The sequence below is a fragment of the Apis florea genome, unplaced genomic scaffold (genome assembly GCF_048593485.1).
Source record: "Apis florea isolate Af1SG1 unplaced genomic scaffold, ASM4859348v1 contig_1767_pilon, whole genome shotgun sequence".
Classification (NCBI taxonomy): domain Eukaryota; kingdom Metazoa; phylum Arthropoda; class Insecta; order Hymenoptera; family Apidae; genus Apis; species Apis florea.
Window position 1 is genome coordinate 173,065 of NW_028256473.1, and position 16,726 is coordinate 189,790.

General features: G+C 40.6%; 2 protein-coding genes across 4 annotated transcripts; one reads left to right on the top strand and one right to left on the bottom strand.

Moving 5' to 3' along the window:
- Nucleotides 1-59: 59 nt before the first annotated feature.
- LOC147658745 (uncharacterized) lies at nt 60-3,252 on the top strand. The gene is made up of 2 exons (XM_086908366.1): nt 60-2,932; nt 3,000-3,252. The coding sequence occupies exon 1, from the start codon at nt 746-748 to the stop codon at nt 1,772-1,774; it is 1,029 nt and encodes a 342-aa protein (XP_086764492.1). The 5' UTR covers nt 60-745; the 3' UTR covers nt 1,775-2,932; nt 3,000-3,252.
- On the bottom strand, nt 1,949-10,902 carry LOC100871219 (uncharacterized). 3 transcript variants are annotated; one of them, XM_086908349.1, is made up of 5 exons: nt 10,714-10,902; nt 5,899-6,138; nt 5,313-5,450; nt 4,778-4,967; nt 1,949-4,391 (listed from the first exon to the last, which is right to left on the bottom strand). In XM_086908349.1, the coding sequence occupies exons 1-5, from the start codon at nt 10,722-10,724 to the stop codon at nt 3,702-3,704; spliced, it is 1,269 nt and encodes a 422-aa protein (XP_086764475.1). In that variant the 5' UTR covers nt 10,725-10,902; the 3' UTR covers nt 1,949-3,701. The 3 variants fall into 3 exon arrangements, with proteins under 3 accessions (XP_086764475.1, XP_086764477.1, XP_086764482.1); XM_086908351.1 differs by lacking the exon at nt 10,714-10,902 and adding an exon at nt 7,530-10,691; XM_086908356.1 differs by lacking the exon at nt 5,899-6,138.
- Between the last annotated feature and the right edge of the window lie 5,824 nt (nt 10,903-16,726).

Consider the following 16,726-nt stretch of genomic DNA (forward strand, 5'->3'; position numbering starts at 1 on the left):
CGAGGAGAGACGACTCCTTTTTATCCCGCTCGTATACTCGTTTTTGGAATTTTCATTCTTAAGGATAAGGCGTGTTTCACGGACTTGTTTGTAATGGAATCGATGTTTAGCTCTTTTCTTGTGCGAGTGTTTTGAGAACTCGGAAAGAGAATGAAAATAATAAAAAAATGGAATCGATGAAAGGAAATCGAACGAACGTAATTTCATCCCAAAAAATAAACGCGATACGCGATTAAATGCATAGAAGAAGAAGAAGAAGAAGAAGAAGAAGGAGCACGGTGAAAGAAGCATTTCAGAAATGCGCGTTCGCATTAGCAGCGCTCCATCTCCGTAATTATCTCGTCCGCTCGAAGAAGATCCCATACAAACACACACACACACACACGTACGGGCCGTGACGCTTAAGGGCAATTAACGCGACGTTAGTTGCCCCCGTTAAGTGCCGTGGAATCGGTTTCGACTCAGGTATATTCGTAGGTTCGTCTGTTAATCGTCTCGAAACATCGTCGTCGACCTATCCGAAAAGGTGTTGCTGCGGTCGAGAAAATGGAATCTCCGTCCATCGGGGGTTGGGTTACGTTTTCCGCCTATAAATAGCCACACCCTGGCCCAGAGAATCTACCAGTCTGTCGATTCGAGTCGAGTCGAGTCGAGTTTGTTCGTCGAAACCTTCGAAATCCGTGTACCTCGAGAAGAGAAGAAAAATATTCTTCGGCCAGTCGAGAGCTCGGTCAACTCGCGCGAAATGAAGCTCGCTTCGTTCTTGCTGGTTATTACATACGGGATAACGTTTTGCAACGTTGACGCGTTTGATCTGAATCGATTTTTCTGGCCCGGTTATCAACAACAGAAGGAGGAGATACGCGTGATAGAAATCGTTCGATGGCATCAACCGATTTGCGTGAAACCGGGAAAGGGGGTATCGTCGTGTATGCACGGGCCGAGGACGACGCAGCAACACCCGAACGGCAAAGGTTTGAACGAGGAGAAGGGGGGTCAGGAATTTTCGATATTGAGCGAGAGGAGCAGCGGCGAGTCGTCGAAGGAGGAGGAAGTTTTAAGCGAATTCGTGGGTTCGTACCCTCTCCATTCTTCCTTAGATTCGGACATCTCGACGGAGGGGATCGGGTCGGAATCGGGCAAGAGGACGGAGGCGTTGTTAACGACGGAACGAGGGAGAAGAACGAGAGAGGCGAGGAGACACTTGATTCCGCATCTGGACAAAACGTCGAACCTGAACAGACCTAAACAGATATACGTGACGAAGGTGTTGAACGCACCGTTCACGGCCACTTTGGTCGCTCAAAATTGCCTGCCCGATTTCGGTATACCGTTGTGCGAGAATAATAACGAGAAGGAGGTGGAAGGTTCGAAATCGACGGCCGATTTTAAACCTTCGCTGAGCATCTCGGTGATCGGAGAGGACGAGGAAATGGTGAGCAGCGTGGAATTCCCTAGAAATTCGTTCCCCGTCATTAAATCCGTGGAGCAGCGAGCGAACGAGGAGAGAAAAGCGGATGTTGAGAGCACCGATTCTGACCAGGGATCATCTACGAGCTCCTTCATCCTGGATTATCCCTCTACCACGCACGTTCCTGCTTCGCAGCGTGTCGAGGAATCTGGAATTCCTCCGTCCAATTTGTCCGAGAAACGAAGAATCGGCGATGACCGACTCGTATCGTCAGAGACGGAGTTGATTTTGGAATCGTCGAAGGGAGCGAAGGGAATGGTAGATGATCGGGAGTCGAGTGTAGCGACGAAAAGTATCGAATAAATTTCGATAGAGATCGAATATCGTATATATATATAAAGATTTAAAATTTTTAAATCGATTAAAATTGAATCTGAATGGAATTTTTTTGGAAATTTTATCATTTTTATTTGTATACTTTCGAAAATTAATAGCGAAATGTTTTGTACGAATAAATATGTATTTTGATCGAACGTGTTTGAATTTTGATTTTTTTAATCTCTTTTAATTACATCAAGAATACATCGAGTGTTACTTGGATAAAATACTTTTATACTAATTTAAAGATGTATCCAAGGGCATCGAACGTTGGCACTTTTTATTCATTCAGACGGCTTACCTTACATACGTAGAGATACATACGCAAAGTGACGCAAAGTTCTCGTATCTCGTGCGTCGTTAAATTATTAAAATTATTAAATTCTATATCCTAATCGTACTCGATTAAATAAAATGTCGTCGAATCAACTTATCAACTACGCGAATTTTTATCGTTATACGAACGAGATCATAATAAGATGTTGAAATGATCTGTCTGATTTAATTCGTTCTCCATCCTAAAGCGTTCCAAGATTTATCATATACGTATTCGGTTAGAGTGTTAATGAATAACAGTTGTTGTGAATCGAGATCTCGAGAAAGAAAGAAAAAACGCGATCGAAAATGATTATTATAAATTTTATTCGCTTCGGACTGGAAAATACACATGTTTCCTTCCATTTTCCTTCCGCCCGAAGAAAAGAGTTCCACGCGGAACTCTTTCGTGGAAACGTGGCGTCGAGTCGGGACGTTGTTCCATGACTTGGATACCGATATATCGGGGAGGAACAAAGGAGGAGAAAGGGGAAGGAAGGAAGGAAGGAAGGAAGGAAGGAGAAGAAGGGGACAAAAAAAAAATGGAGCATCGGTATTCTCGATTCTGGTAACCGGTTTTAACCCTATCTCTTTTCAATTTGACAGCTTGTCTTCGTTGAGAAATTTCATTCTAAATTTCAAGCAAGATCGAGGACGAGTTAGCAGATTCCACTGCCGCTGTTTACCTCGTTTTACGTCCCTACGTCGCGATAGAGTAGAGGAATTTCTCGAGGAAGTGAACTTTTTCCCGCGATTTTCCCAGACCCGCCCGTTCAATCTTCTTTCGCACGAAAACGTTTTCGATGCTTTGTCACTTTGGTTAACCAAGTAATTGATAATTGATAATTATTCGTAATTCTAACGCATGACGCGTAGCAAGATATTTTATATACAGACAGTGGACAAGGTGAAAATGCGAGAAAGATGCGAAAAATATTTTAGGCTAAAAAAATTGTCAAGGACACTTCAAGTACAAGTAATAACAGTAATTAACTTTGCTACAAAAATGACACGTGTACGGGGGGGGAGGGGGGGAGCGTTTAAAAGTGAAAACGACGAAAGTTTCTGCGTTGTTCTGCGTTGATCAATTTATATACTATGAATAAATAACGAATTGTTTCCGTTTAAATATAACACTTATATAATTACACGAATCGAATTCATCTGGACGACATTTACTTCGTTCGCTTTAGATAAATTAACGGGGGAAAAAAGGGGGAAAAAAACCACGTAACGATTATAAATCAAATGATCTATCGAATTCTTGAAATGTCCTCCATCTAAAAAAAAAAAAAAAAATCTAAGGGGATTTGTATTTTCCACAAAATTTTCTCGAACAACAAGTCTCTCTTCTCGTGCACGAAGATCGATCGAAACGAAATGAGACGCCACGTTAATTACTCGTACTACTCGTGAAATACTACGCATCGGGCGGCTGCCCGTTTTTTGATATTTCGCGAAATCGTGAATACGATTCGAAAGCAGAATGATTATTCGCGCGCGAACGATGGAAACGAGTTATCTCTCGAAATCGGCGATCGACTCCTTATTTCGCGCGCGTAAATAATAATTGGAGAGGGAATATTTTCGCGAATTATTAAAGATTAAATTCGAATCGCTGGTTTTTCTTTGTCCCGGAATCGCGTGGACGCGGTGGCCGCGATTCATCGTCGATCCCGTTGTTGGTCGACGTGGTGTTGCGAGCCGGTAACCTTCTTCTCCTTCCCAACGCTTCGACCATCATTTTTTTGAATGGGAAATCGGGCGCGATTCCACCATGTTCGGAGGGAATGTTCGATTGCGCGGAATTATGATAGTTTAGAAGCTCGTTGGAGGATAACTCGGGAGGGGGGGCGAGGGGGTTGTGAGGGGGAGGCGGAATTGTGTTGGGAAACGCAACAATTTCGGGATTTTCTCCAATGTTGAACTTGGAACGTTCGCGGGACTCGTTATCGATCCGATCACGGAATTGGAAACTCGATCGATTTTCTACGCTTGCAGAGGTGGGACCCGTCCGCGATACGATACCGCCGATATTGGAAAATTCCTCGCTCGTCCTTGCCGCTGCTCGATCCACCACCCATTTCCCAACTTTGGAATTATCAAGGATGCGCGTGTTGTTCGGCGACGAGTCGTTCGAGTTGGTCGTATTAACGGCGATCATATTCGGCATCATTTCCTTCTTCGTGGCTGCCTTCATCAGCTCTTGCTTTCTATCCTGAATCACGGATCGATCGACGGACGACGACGACGCTTCCTCGGACGTGCCGATCGGCTCTTCTTCTTTCTGAAACCCAGTAAGTTGTCGAGTATCTCGGCCAATGATCGAAAGCTGATCGAGAAAGAAAAGTATTATGGGAATAAAAGAGAGAAGTATTATCAGACGAGACAACGTTTCCGAGGATGGAATGGAGAAATAAAAGGATTCGTTTCGAGAACGAATTTTCAAGAGAACTTGTATTAATAAAATTATGTATAACGATGAAAGAGATGGAAGGATAGAGGAGAAAGAAATTGCGGTGGCGCTGTTGTGAAAGAGAATGAATTGAAAATGAATTGAAACGGGTGAAGCAGACTCGTTTAAGGTTTTTTTTTTTTTTTTTTTTTTTTTTTTACAAAACATAACGATAAATACGATAAATGCGAAGATGCTTCGAATTCGAAATTACTTACTTCGAATTGCGTGTGTGACGAAACATGATTCTTCAACCGCGTCATCATACGCTGCCATTCGCGATAATTGAATTTCGGGAAGACGAACGGTGGCTTTGTCACTCCCTTCACGACGAAGGGACGGAATTTCTGCACGTCGACGATCTTGTCCAAGGAAATCCCCTCGCAGGAAGGCATCGAAAAGGGTATCCTGTCGAACGATTCGACCACATTACTATCACACACACACACACACCCGTTTTCTAGTTTCATTCCATTCGAAACTTTGCACGAACGATAATTTGATGGATATCCAATATCCAAATTTGAAACGTTTCAAACAATTTATATTAATTTTAAATCTTATTAAGTATATATATATATATATATATATAAAATATAATCGGTAAGATTTGGAAGAAACAAATTTTGAAATGTATACAAATATTTTTCAGAAATATTACTTTGTTCCTCTATTTCTGTCGAGCGTCTCTAAAGAATAGATAAATAATAGATAGATAAATATCGATCGAATAGAGAAATATACAAGCCTTACTTAGACGGTAAACAACCCTCAATGGTATACACTATGACGTCCGTCGTGGATACGTGGACATTTCTCGTCGAGCGTCGCCCGTTATTCTCACCAAAATTATCTTGATCGCTCGACGAATCCTCCGCCAACTTCAACATTCTAAACGATCAAACAAAATATTTTTCACACATTGTAAACTTACATCTCTACGTCTCTATCATCCCGTTGTATAATAAATTCTACGATATCACTTGAAAAAAAAAAAAAAAATAGTATATATCACTTTTGACGAGTTAATCTCTATTTCCTCTGGTATAAATTAAGAGTGGGGGAAGGAGAGAGAGAGAGAGAGAGAGAGAGAAGAAAGAAAACACACACACACACACACACACACGAAAATGAAATGAAGTTGATCTCGAGATCTTTCTTATTTTTTTTTTTTTTTTTAAATCTTTTTTCGATTCTTCTTCGAATTTTTCTGGATTTAACCGATGTATAACAATTTCTTTTCGTCAAGGATCAAAGGAAGGAGAGAGAGAGAGAAAAAAAAAAAAGAAAAGAAAAGAAAATAACGAAGGGAAGAATTTTGAATATCGAATTAACTCACAATTCTTCGTCGCAAATGGGCAGATCCGGATCTAGGAAGAGGCATTCGTAGATCGCAGGGGAGGACGTCGATCGCAGTTCGGACAAACTGTTTCTCTTGGAGGAATTTTCGTCGGTGGCGCGTAGGGGGAGGGATTGACTCGTCAAGTGCATCAGGATGTGAAGCACAAAGACCGCCGCGAAATTGTTCCTCATTGTTCCCATTGTCCGTGAAAAAGTCTCCTTGCGTCTGCGGAAAGTTCTGCAACGTCGGTGATCACTCTTAATAACGTTACGATATTGCTGGCAGAGAATTTCGCCTCCGTACGAGCCTCTTGTTAACTCTATTTGTTCCGCGGTTCGCTCGAAAAATCGTGAATTCTTTTTTTTTTTTTTTTTTTTTCCATCATCGATCGTTCCTTTCAACGAAAGGAGGAAAAAAAGTATTATCATCTGGCAGAATTTTTTGCCAATTTTTCTACAAAGAAGATGGATTCGATCCGTGCTCGTCATCGATCGTTTTACCGTTTTAATCTTTATCCCTTCTTCTTTCTCCTCGAGGACAAAAAGATCGTGACGGATTCATTCGAGATCCCTTCAGATAGAAGGGATTGATCGCGCGAAAATATAACATTTTCACCTTCGAATTATAATCGTCGGACAAATCATCGATTATGTCGGTGTCCCCGAAGCAAAGATTTTGAGGATCGATGACGAATGATCGATGAAAAATCCAAATCGAGGAGGGGCGGAAAATTGGTACGTAATCGTGCGAATCGCGCGCGCGATGGTTTATTAATTAAAGGGGCAGCAATTGAACGTGCGGCGCGAGTGGCGTTTGAACAAACGCGTACTGGACGACTACGCTAATGCAACGACACCGAGCCGCTAATAGCCGGTTAACAATGATAATTCGCCCGTTATCGCGGTCAAAGTGGTACAGCGCGTAGATACATCTGTGGGGAAAATGGTGGTGGGAAGGGAATCGGGCGTTCCGATCGGCGACGAGAGTAATGTTGACCCTCTTGAAACATTGAACACGGGTTAAATTCAACCCGTTGTCGCCGTTTGAGAAAGACAAACGCTCTCTCGATACCGAAAATCGTTTCGGGTCGATCGTTTCGCCGCGTGTGTTCCGTTTAAGCGTTGCCAATCAAGCGTCGTAAATTCTCGTTCCACTCGTTTTTCGCGAATCTATCCGGACGAGATGGATCGCGTAATGTCTCGATTTTATCGTACGTTTTGTTTCCTTTTTTTGCTCGCGTCAAACCTCGACGTAAAACGAAAAGATAAAAATAGATTCCTAGAGAAATCCTTCCTTCCTTCCTTCCTTCTTTCTCTTCGTGACGCGTGATAAATCTCGTTCGAAGCGAACCGTGGATGACCACGGTCAGATAAGTAAGTCAACGTGTACGTATGACAACTCGGACGATCGTTGCTTGAATATCGACGAGAGAGAAGAAATCCGAAACGATTTATAGGATGGATTATGGGAAAATAAAAGAGACGACCGAGAAGGAAAAATAAAACTTGGTGAAAATATAATTTACGTTACGCGAGGAGAAAGTCCGACGACGCGTGATCCGCGGGCGCCGCCACGATGGTGTCGTTATCACGCTGCCCAGTTGTGGATGACATAATGATTCTGTTTACCAGCCAATCGAGCGGAACAATCCTCCGTTTCCGATTGTGACAGGCGGCAGGCAGCGGCTCGTGTCGAGTGGATTGTCGCTTGTCGCTTCCTCTCTTGCAGGTCGAGCAACGTACGTACGAGAAGAAAAGAGAGAAGAGAAAGAAAAAAGAGAAAATGGAAATCGTGTATTTTCTTTTCACGGATAGATAGATAGATATAAATTGGAAGGGTGAAACGAAAAACGTAAACGGAGACAAAGTATATATTTCTCGATAAAGCGGAAAGAGTCGTGCGAACGCGTGCTCGAATGGAGTGGCGCCGTTGTATCGGTGGCGGTACGTCGCGGAGAATTAATTCTTGGGCCCGCGGATCCATCGACGCTCCGTCTACGAATACGTATCTCTCGATCAGCTACGCGAACGATTATCTCGAAACGAGTCAAAGATCAAAAGAGAGAGGAGGTCAACAACTGGTCAATCGTTCGACTTCGTGAAATTCCATTTTCCATTCTACTACTCTACTCTCTCCTCTTTTCCTTCGCGTCCCATTCGTCGTTTCGTCGATGCGATCGAGATGTAAAAATCGGCTCGAGTACCATCCTCCTCCTCCTCCTTCTCCTCCCTTTTTCTATCTGTATAATATACGGGTATATTATCGTGGAATAATAAGCTAGTGTTTACGCGCGATCGGCGCGCGACGAACTCGAGGAGGAAGCGTCGCGACCGTGATAAAAATGAGACTCGTATTGATGATAGGGCTTGCTCAATGCGACTCGTTATCGGCGCCTGTGCAAGCAGTGCACACAACGCTTGAACTTGTAAATCTTGCTGTGATGATCGTCTGGATCGTTGATCCACATACCGGTACCGTCGATATCGCGTCGATATTGATTTCGAAGAAAACGGATTTCAAAAGTGATAGATAAGATTAACGAGACGAAGTTGGAACACAGGAGGATCGTTGTTCGCGAATTCCAAGGAAAAATCGGCGATCGTAGAAATCTAGTCTCTACTCAATCGTCAAAGGGAAAAGGATGCGGAGAGACAGGGATTTTTCGTTGGAAGCACGAATTCGAGCGGGGTTCGCTTTATTTTTCCGGATCCCTGAATTCGAATACAACGATATATAATACGCGGCGTGGCGTTTCTCTCCTCGAATCGACGAGAGATCCCTCGAATGAGTTCTCGTTGTTGAGTCGCGGCTGTTTACGAGGTTTAATCGCGCTTCGTTCCTCCCTCGACGACGGTATGTCAACTCCGTTGTGCACGGTAACGCGAACCTGATTTCACGCGCAGGAAACGTTGTCTTCCCCTCCTCCCCCGCACGTCACCTTACATCATTCCCATCGCGTCGTCGTAATAATGCCATTATCGGCCGCGATATCGGCCGTACGTTGGACGATCGATTATTCTAATTGCGTTAATAACCGTGGACAAGCGTTTATTGACAGCTACGGCAGAGGACGAGGCAATCCACGCGATCTCATCCGTTTCGATTATAATCGTTTTTTTTTTTTTTTTTTTCTTTTTTTTTTTACGTAGGAAAGCGAATCGCGCGCGGATGGATCGATAAACGAGCTCGCGATGCTTTAAAATACGAAAACTTTTGACACGGATCGAGGTTGAAGAACGATGACAGAGAAGAAATCGTCGAAACGTATCGGCGTTTAATAATAAGTTTTCGGTACGATGTTATATCATCAGGATTGGAAACGTGATAATCGTAAAAATGAAGCGACGGTGACGATGTAAATGGGAAATAGGAGCAGGAACGGACGAAAGAGTAGTGTAGGTAGGGTAGGAGTAGAGTAGTAGGATGCGATAATAAAAACACGGCCGAGACTCGGTTCGATCGTATATCGCGAGCGAAGAAGAAAGGAGCGTGAGAGGAGGAGAAAGAAAGAACGGGTTATCGCCGCCATGGTGTACTATTTATACGCGCGTCCACGAATCATTAAAAATACGTCGCGACGAGATGCAATTTATATCCGACGACCATTCGAGTAATAAACAATTAGCGAGAAATCGACTATGCGCCCGATAAATCGCTGCTTGCTCGAATCTTTCCTTACGAGCAACGACGATTTTGTAATCTTTTTTTTTCTTTCTTTCTTTCTTTCTTTCTTTCTTTCTTTCTTTCTTTCTTTCTTTCTTCTTCAATTTCGAAACTTTCTCTTCGCTCTCGTTGTGCTCGTGTGCCATCGGAAGATAGAGAAATATTGGACGCCTTTTCTCAAACGAGTTTGCGAAAGATGACTCGACGTGTTGTTGTCAACTTTGTCATTTTTTTTTTTTTTTTAAAAAAGAATGCAAAAAACAACGCTGTAACATCGGCGAGAACGTGGTTGGTCATTTATTTTAGGATTTCTAACAATTGCGAGAAACGCGCTTGATCTTGCCGTGGAAAAAGTATTCGGCCCACGAAAGAAACTCGTTACGCTAATGTCTTTCTACTTTTTCCCCGACTGATAGGAAACGAGAGACGAAAGGAAGGAAGGGAGGGGAACGAGACGAAGAATAAATTACGAGCTGATTGAACGCGAAAGGCGGGCAAGCGTTGTGAAGAAAATTTTCAAATTGCTGTTGGTCTCACTGCTGAATGAAAAGTAAATTGGATCAGAGTCCCTCCCGACGGCCACCACCGCCACTTAATAGAAATGCAGCGTGGAGGAGGTTAAGGAACACGAACTTTTCCACGAGTTCTCTTATCGAGCAGATTTTTAATCGGGCCTCGTGTGCGGCATTCCGTGTCCCGAGCTTGTCACTTTGGGGTCAGAAAAATATTCCCAGCTTGTCGTAAACCGTTAGCAACCGGGAGCAGAGCAGCATCGTGAGCCAATTTCTCTTCCTTCTCTAAGTTTCCACTTTCTTCGCGACTTTTCTTCACGATCCATCTTTCTCTTCTCTTCCTTTTTCTTTCCTATCACACCGCGCGCGTGTTTTTCTAAATTTCTTCCATCTTATATATTTTGTCCTCCATTTTTATCATCCGCCGATTTTTTAATCAACCTCTTTCTCTACTCTGGATACTCTCTCTTGTGTAACTTGTTCTATTAGAGATTAAAAGATTGAACGAGAAGCGACGAGCTTTTCCAACGTAGCTATCCAACGGTGTAAAACGCGTTGACAAGAAGATGACTTTTTATTGTACGAATACTTTTTAAATAATAAGAGACAAATTAAAATAAACTACGAATCTTCTTACCCGAAAGTCATCCAAACAAGGGTGAAAATCTTGCCGGATGCGTTTCGACGATTGATTAAAACTCGCTGTGCGCGCGCGCACACACACACGCACACACACGCACACACGCACACACACCGCTGTTGCGCGAATCACCGCCGATCACTGACTGAAAGTTCCACGACGCCTATCGTATCACGGTGTCCCGACATTCGCGCGATCGACGATCGATATTTAAAAAAAGGTGGAAAGATGAAAGAGCGACGGACGATCTTGGAAGCGAGGAGATTCGAAAGAGAGGAAACGTCCACGCTGACGTTGAGCGTACTACTACCGCGGTTCCACTCGCCGATATGCCGGTCGAAAGAGATTAGAACAGCTGGTTCCAGGTCCCTACCACGAGATATCTCGCTCCACGTAACTGTATAACGCTTTGATTCGCGATACCATCGCGAAAATGATGAATCGATCCTCGAAAATTGTACTATCTCTTTCTCCTTCCCCTGTTTTATTTCACCTCTTTACCCCTTTACTCGGATTTTTATTTCGCTTCTGTAATTAGACGATACGCATTTAATTTTAAAAGTTATGCATCGATGTGTAAACAGATATGTAATCTATATTTTTTTTTCTTTTTTCTTTTATTTCAATGTAATAATCGTATATTTTAATTAGTTATTACGGTAGTCTCGTATCGTCTTAATAATTAATAATAATTATGAATTATAGTAAACGAAACTCGTTATTCGTTCCAGGAAGAAATAAGGTTTATTTATATTTTAATTATAATCTATTTTATAACGCGCGTATATTTTTAATCAAAATTATTATTTTGCGTTCCTTTCGATGAGTACGATAAATTAATTTCCTAATGTCTCTTGCATCATTTATTATACGTAACGTTCTAAGTTATATATATATATAGTTAATATATAAACGTAACACGAAACGTGTTATACAACATACTTTTGCTTTCCGATAAGGAAGATGGTTGCAAAAGAGAGTTAAATCGTTAGAATTATTTGGAGAAGAATACGATTGATGAAGATATTAATTAATTAATAAATAAGGGGAAATAAGAGAGAGCCGAGGATTGGACTTTTTATCGGTAAAGTTCAACAGAAAGTGTGTACGTGTTTGATCGATAAAACGCGAAACATCGCGATATATCGATAAAATTATACCATTTGTTTTGTTATTGGACACAGAATCTAGAAATTCTCTCGTGAATGCGACACGAATGCGCGATTCGTAGATGAATTAATAAATTAATCGACGGAACTGCAGTCAAGCTCGAATTTTATTTGAAATAATAATCTGTATAATAAATCGAGAATAAATTTTTACAACATTATGTATCGAAATATATAAATAAACGGGAAATATAAAAAAAAGGAGAAACAAGAATAACGGAGGGAAAAAAGCGCTACACGAGTTGTTGTTTCTTATCGTATCGATGACCCGAAGGTCGATTCAGCCATCCACCATTGATTTAATCTGAGGTCAAGAGACAGCAACGCGAGACAGCTCCGAAGATGGTCATTTTTCAAGATAAATATTGCACGAACCGATGACAATGACTTTCAACCAGTGATCAGGTAAAATTCAATTCCGATTGTTCTTTCGAATATTTTTAAAAAAAAGTAAAAGTTGCAATTGTAAGTAAACTTTTTCCACAAAATGAATCCTAATCTCGATCGTATAAATGTATAAAATGTAATAATTCACATTTTTAACGCATTATAGTCCAAACAATGTTCAACTGTCGTCGATAAACAACGTTTTATCCTCTCTCTCGGCAAAGAAATATCGGTAATAAGACGTGTAATCGACGTGATGATCGGTTATTAAGATTAAGATTAAGATTACGAACGCGAATTACGAATCTTTCTAAAATGCAACTTGGGAATAATTGGGAAGACGATGATCCGCCAATTGAATGCAACGCGCACAAGTTTTCGCGCAAAATATTTACAAACTAAAAATATTTTTCGAACACGTGCACCGATTTTAATACTTATTCCAATTATTCGCTGACTTTTTTTTTTTTTTTTTTTTGCAAAAGTTATTTCTAATTAATTTATCTTATCGCGTTCAATTCATAACACAAATTTTTAACATTAATCGCATGTAATACACATTCGTAACACTCATTGAGTAATCATTCTCTATTTCATCGCGCTTATGTGCCGATTCTCTTATTCGTTTTAAAATTGGAAACTTTCCAGGGATACGTTTGTTCGCGACAAACGAAACTATCTTTTCCCTGCTGCATTACGCCTCTTTTCTTATTCCTCAAGGCTTTAAAGCTGACTTTTTACTCGTAATTACGTTCTTGAATTATTCTTCTCTGGAATGGTAGGAAGTTCTAAACTTGACAATTACTTTCCACAAGGACGAAAAAGTGTGATTAAGGAAACGCTTTTAAATAATTTACGCTTTGGATTATTTTCGATTTTATTTTAATTTCTTTAATTATAATAATAATAATAATGAAAGAATATCGCGTAGAAAACTTTTGCAACTTATGCAAAAGTGATCGCCGCATGATTATAAATTTAAAATACAGAAAGAAAGAAAAAAAAAATCATAAATCATTTCGAAAAGATGTTTTTTCACAATAATTTTATACGAAATTATTATTTGTTTGATAAATTGCGTGATATATAATGTTAAGCTAGTTGGAATAAAATTGTGGAATAAAATAAATTATCATCGATGTTAATGTTATTCCAAACGTGGAACCCGAATTTCGAAACAGAAGAACATTACAGAATATGTATATCAGAATCGTTCGTTCGCTCTGTTTAATTGTAGGTCACTCTTTCGTTGAACGAGAGAGTGAAATCTCTTCGTAAAAAAAAAAAAAAAAAAAAAAAAATTCATTCGATTCGAACAACTCGCCTCGATAATAAATAATCAACGTTTCAGGTATCTTCGAAACGATTTTAAACGCGCGATGGTAAATTCGTTTTAAAACGAGTCCTCCGTGATGAAAGTCACCGCGAAATATTACCACGTAGTGACCGGTCAATAAATATAATCCAGAAATCGCATTACCAACGTTAATCCGGATAATTAGTTCAATATCAACTCTGCCCATCGACCGAACTCCACTCCTTTTTCGTCGTATTACCAGTTCGGCCAGTTACGATTTTCAACGAGATCGATTTCGTTTTCGTTCATCGTTAGTTTTTCGCAAATCTTGTAGTCTTTTTCCACTTTGCATACACGACGACGATGTTTAGTTTATCGTTTGATACCCGCCTTGTGCGCACCTTTACCTATTTTTACTACGAAAATTGTATTCAATTCACGACGTATTAATATCGACGTGAATTAATTAACGTGTACAAATCCTCGTTTCAAATAAAACCCTCCTATTACGCAGCCTGTTTTCTTCTTCAACTTGTTTCCCGCCTCGTTCGTTACCGATCTATTTTGATCGATCGTTCGATACGTGAATTTCGTTGAATATAAAATAAACCGAATGACGTTGAGTCGCTTCATTCACGAATTTTCCATGCATTGGCGATAATAGAGGGAAGGTGCTTTGTTATTGAAAATGTGGTGGATTGAATAAATTGTTCAATGTATTGAATTACTGTATTTCGATGAGGTTCGATGGAAAATCGACGATCAAAATTTAAAAGATCGTAAGATCGAAAGGGGGTAGGGGGAGAGGGGGGGGGAGAAAATCTACAATAGAAGAAAAGTAAAAAAGAATAGAAATTTAAAACGAGCGTCGGTTTATATACGTAATATCTGATATATGATATTTATATCGTTTAATTTTTACGATTTAATTGTATAATCGAAGAGAAATATCGTTTCGATTTTTCCATTCTTCGAGTGAAATCGTGAATGAAGGAACATTTTTATCGTTGAAAAGTATGAAGGAAATGTGAGCGTGTGTTCGGCTAAGCATACGATAAATAAAGGATCTTAGCAGATTTAATAAACAAGGAACAAAAAGAACAATACGTGTATTCTTGGACGATGATCGTAAATGCGAAAATAGGAAAGGGAACGAGAAAACCATTCGTCCGAATGCGTTCCTCTATTACTCCAGCTTTTATGGGACGTTTTGAATAAAGCTTCTCTTTTTATTAGTCGCACCGCATGTTTCTCTTCCCCGTTTCACGTTTAACACTTCTTTTTCTCTCCTTTTGCATTTTTCCCCACTCTATTTTTCTCACTTTTTCTTCTCACTTTTCTCACAATTCTCTCGTATTCTTCCCTCCTTTCCTTTCCCCCTTTTTTCTTTTCTTTCTTTCTTATTTATCCCATATCTCGCGCGATAGTAGTCTCTCGAGTCTCTAATCTTATTTCTTTCCATTTTTCTTTCGCCTCTCCCTTTCCCTCTCCCTTGTTTCTTATTTATCCCTTGTTTTCTTTTTATTTACATCTCTTCTGTCTTTCGTGCCATTGCTCTATAAAACGAGGCCGTTTACGAGCCAATTTTCCCCTTCTTATTTCATATCCACCCATCCTCCAATTCATTCGCACGTTTGTCTCATTTTTTCTTTTTCTTCCCATTCCTTCCTTTGTGCATAAATTTGTACAAATTTATAATATACGATATCACTATTTTTTATCCTTTGCAAATCCAAATTTTTTGAAAAACGTATCTACGTTTCTCATCGATTTGTTTAATTTCTTCTCTTAAATTTTAATACATCCCCGAATGAAAGCGATTCGAATTCGGCGGAAAAGGGGGAAAAAAAAAAAAGAAAAGAAACGTATCAACATATCGAAGAAGCGAAAATGGAAAGCATTTCGTGGAGACTAACCGAACCTTGGACACTGCGAGCCTGGCATTGTACCAAACAACGTCGTCCCTCCACAACGTATACCTCCGCGTCAAGTTATCCGGATTATCAAGGAACGGTGGTAACCCCCTTTTTGGAGAAGGAGGGAGAGGGTTGGGTCGCGCGAAGGGCTGTTTAGTTGGTTCTCGTTTCGCGCGCCACGGCCAACGAGACGACCGCCATTAATAGCGCAATAATGCCGCACCAGCTTAAGCCTTACGGTCTAAAAAGAAACGAAGTCGGTGTCTGGCTTGGCCTGCAGTCAAATGGCACTCGCGCGCAATTCCCGCGGACTTTATTTCGCTCCGATCCCTGTGTTTCGGGCACACCTTCCTTCGTTCGTGTCGCAACCAGAGGAGAGGAAACTCGCCCGCCTCCCTCATCTAGTTCTGGGCCACGGTTAAAAATGCATCGTTCGTGCCTTGGCAAATCTTTTTTCTTTTTTTTTTTTTTTTTTTTTTTTCTTCCTGCCGCCGAGTTGCCTTGTAATAAGATTATTGCTCGGTGGGGGCTTGCTTCTCAAACGTAGGGTTTATGCGATTAGATATGCCCGATATTTCTCGAGTTTTGTTCGGGTTTGCGAGGAATACGCTTGTGAAATTACGTTAATAACAGATAAAAATAATTTCGTGTCGAAATAATTGCGTGTGAAATATCATCGTTTTTCCGAAAATCTTAAATTAAGTCGAAATTCAATTTCAAATTTTGTTCACTTGGTGAAAAGCGAAAAATAAATCTTCGACGGAAGATTTGTTGTGCAATTATCAGTGTGAAAAGCACGAATCTTCGCTTCGAGTTGGACGCGAATTCGATGCGAGTATTTTCGGAGTCAATCGTTTCAAGCGGATAAATTCGAGCGAACTCAAATTTTGATAATGGGGGTGAACAAAATTGCGAATCTATCCAACATTTTTTGTCAAATGTCGGAGGAATTCGTCGTCGTGTTAGATCGCAAATTCGGATAAATCATTTCGGTGAATCAGTTACAGAAAAATGCGCGAATTAAATCGACGATGCTTTTCATTTTGATTTTTTCTTTATTCGCGAACCGAAATACGTGACTCGAAATTTGTCTCTCTTCGAAAGTGACACGAAAACATCGAGTATAATCGCTGATAAGAAGATTAAGAATTTACGGCGAATTCGGTGACCGTTCGTTTCATTTGAGAAATATCTGTTTAACAATGTGACGCGAGAAGTTATTGTTCCAACTCGCGATTGGC

Coding starts and splice junctions, on each gene's coding strand:
- LOC147658745 (XM_086908366.1), top strand. CDS start 746: ATGAAGCTCGCTTCGTTCTTGCTGGTTATTACATACGGGATAACGTTT.
- LOC100871219 (XM_086908349.1), bottom strand. Junction 4,968..5,312: donor GAGGGTTGTTTACCGTCTAA/GTAAGGCTTGTA, acceptor ATCGTTCGACAG/GATACCCTTTTCGATGCCTT. Junction 4,392..4,777: donor CGTCACACACGCAATTCGAA/GTAAGTAATTTC, acceptor ACTGGGTTTCAG/AAAGAAGAAGAGCCGATCGG.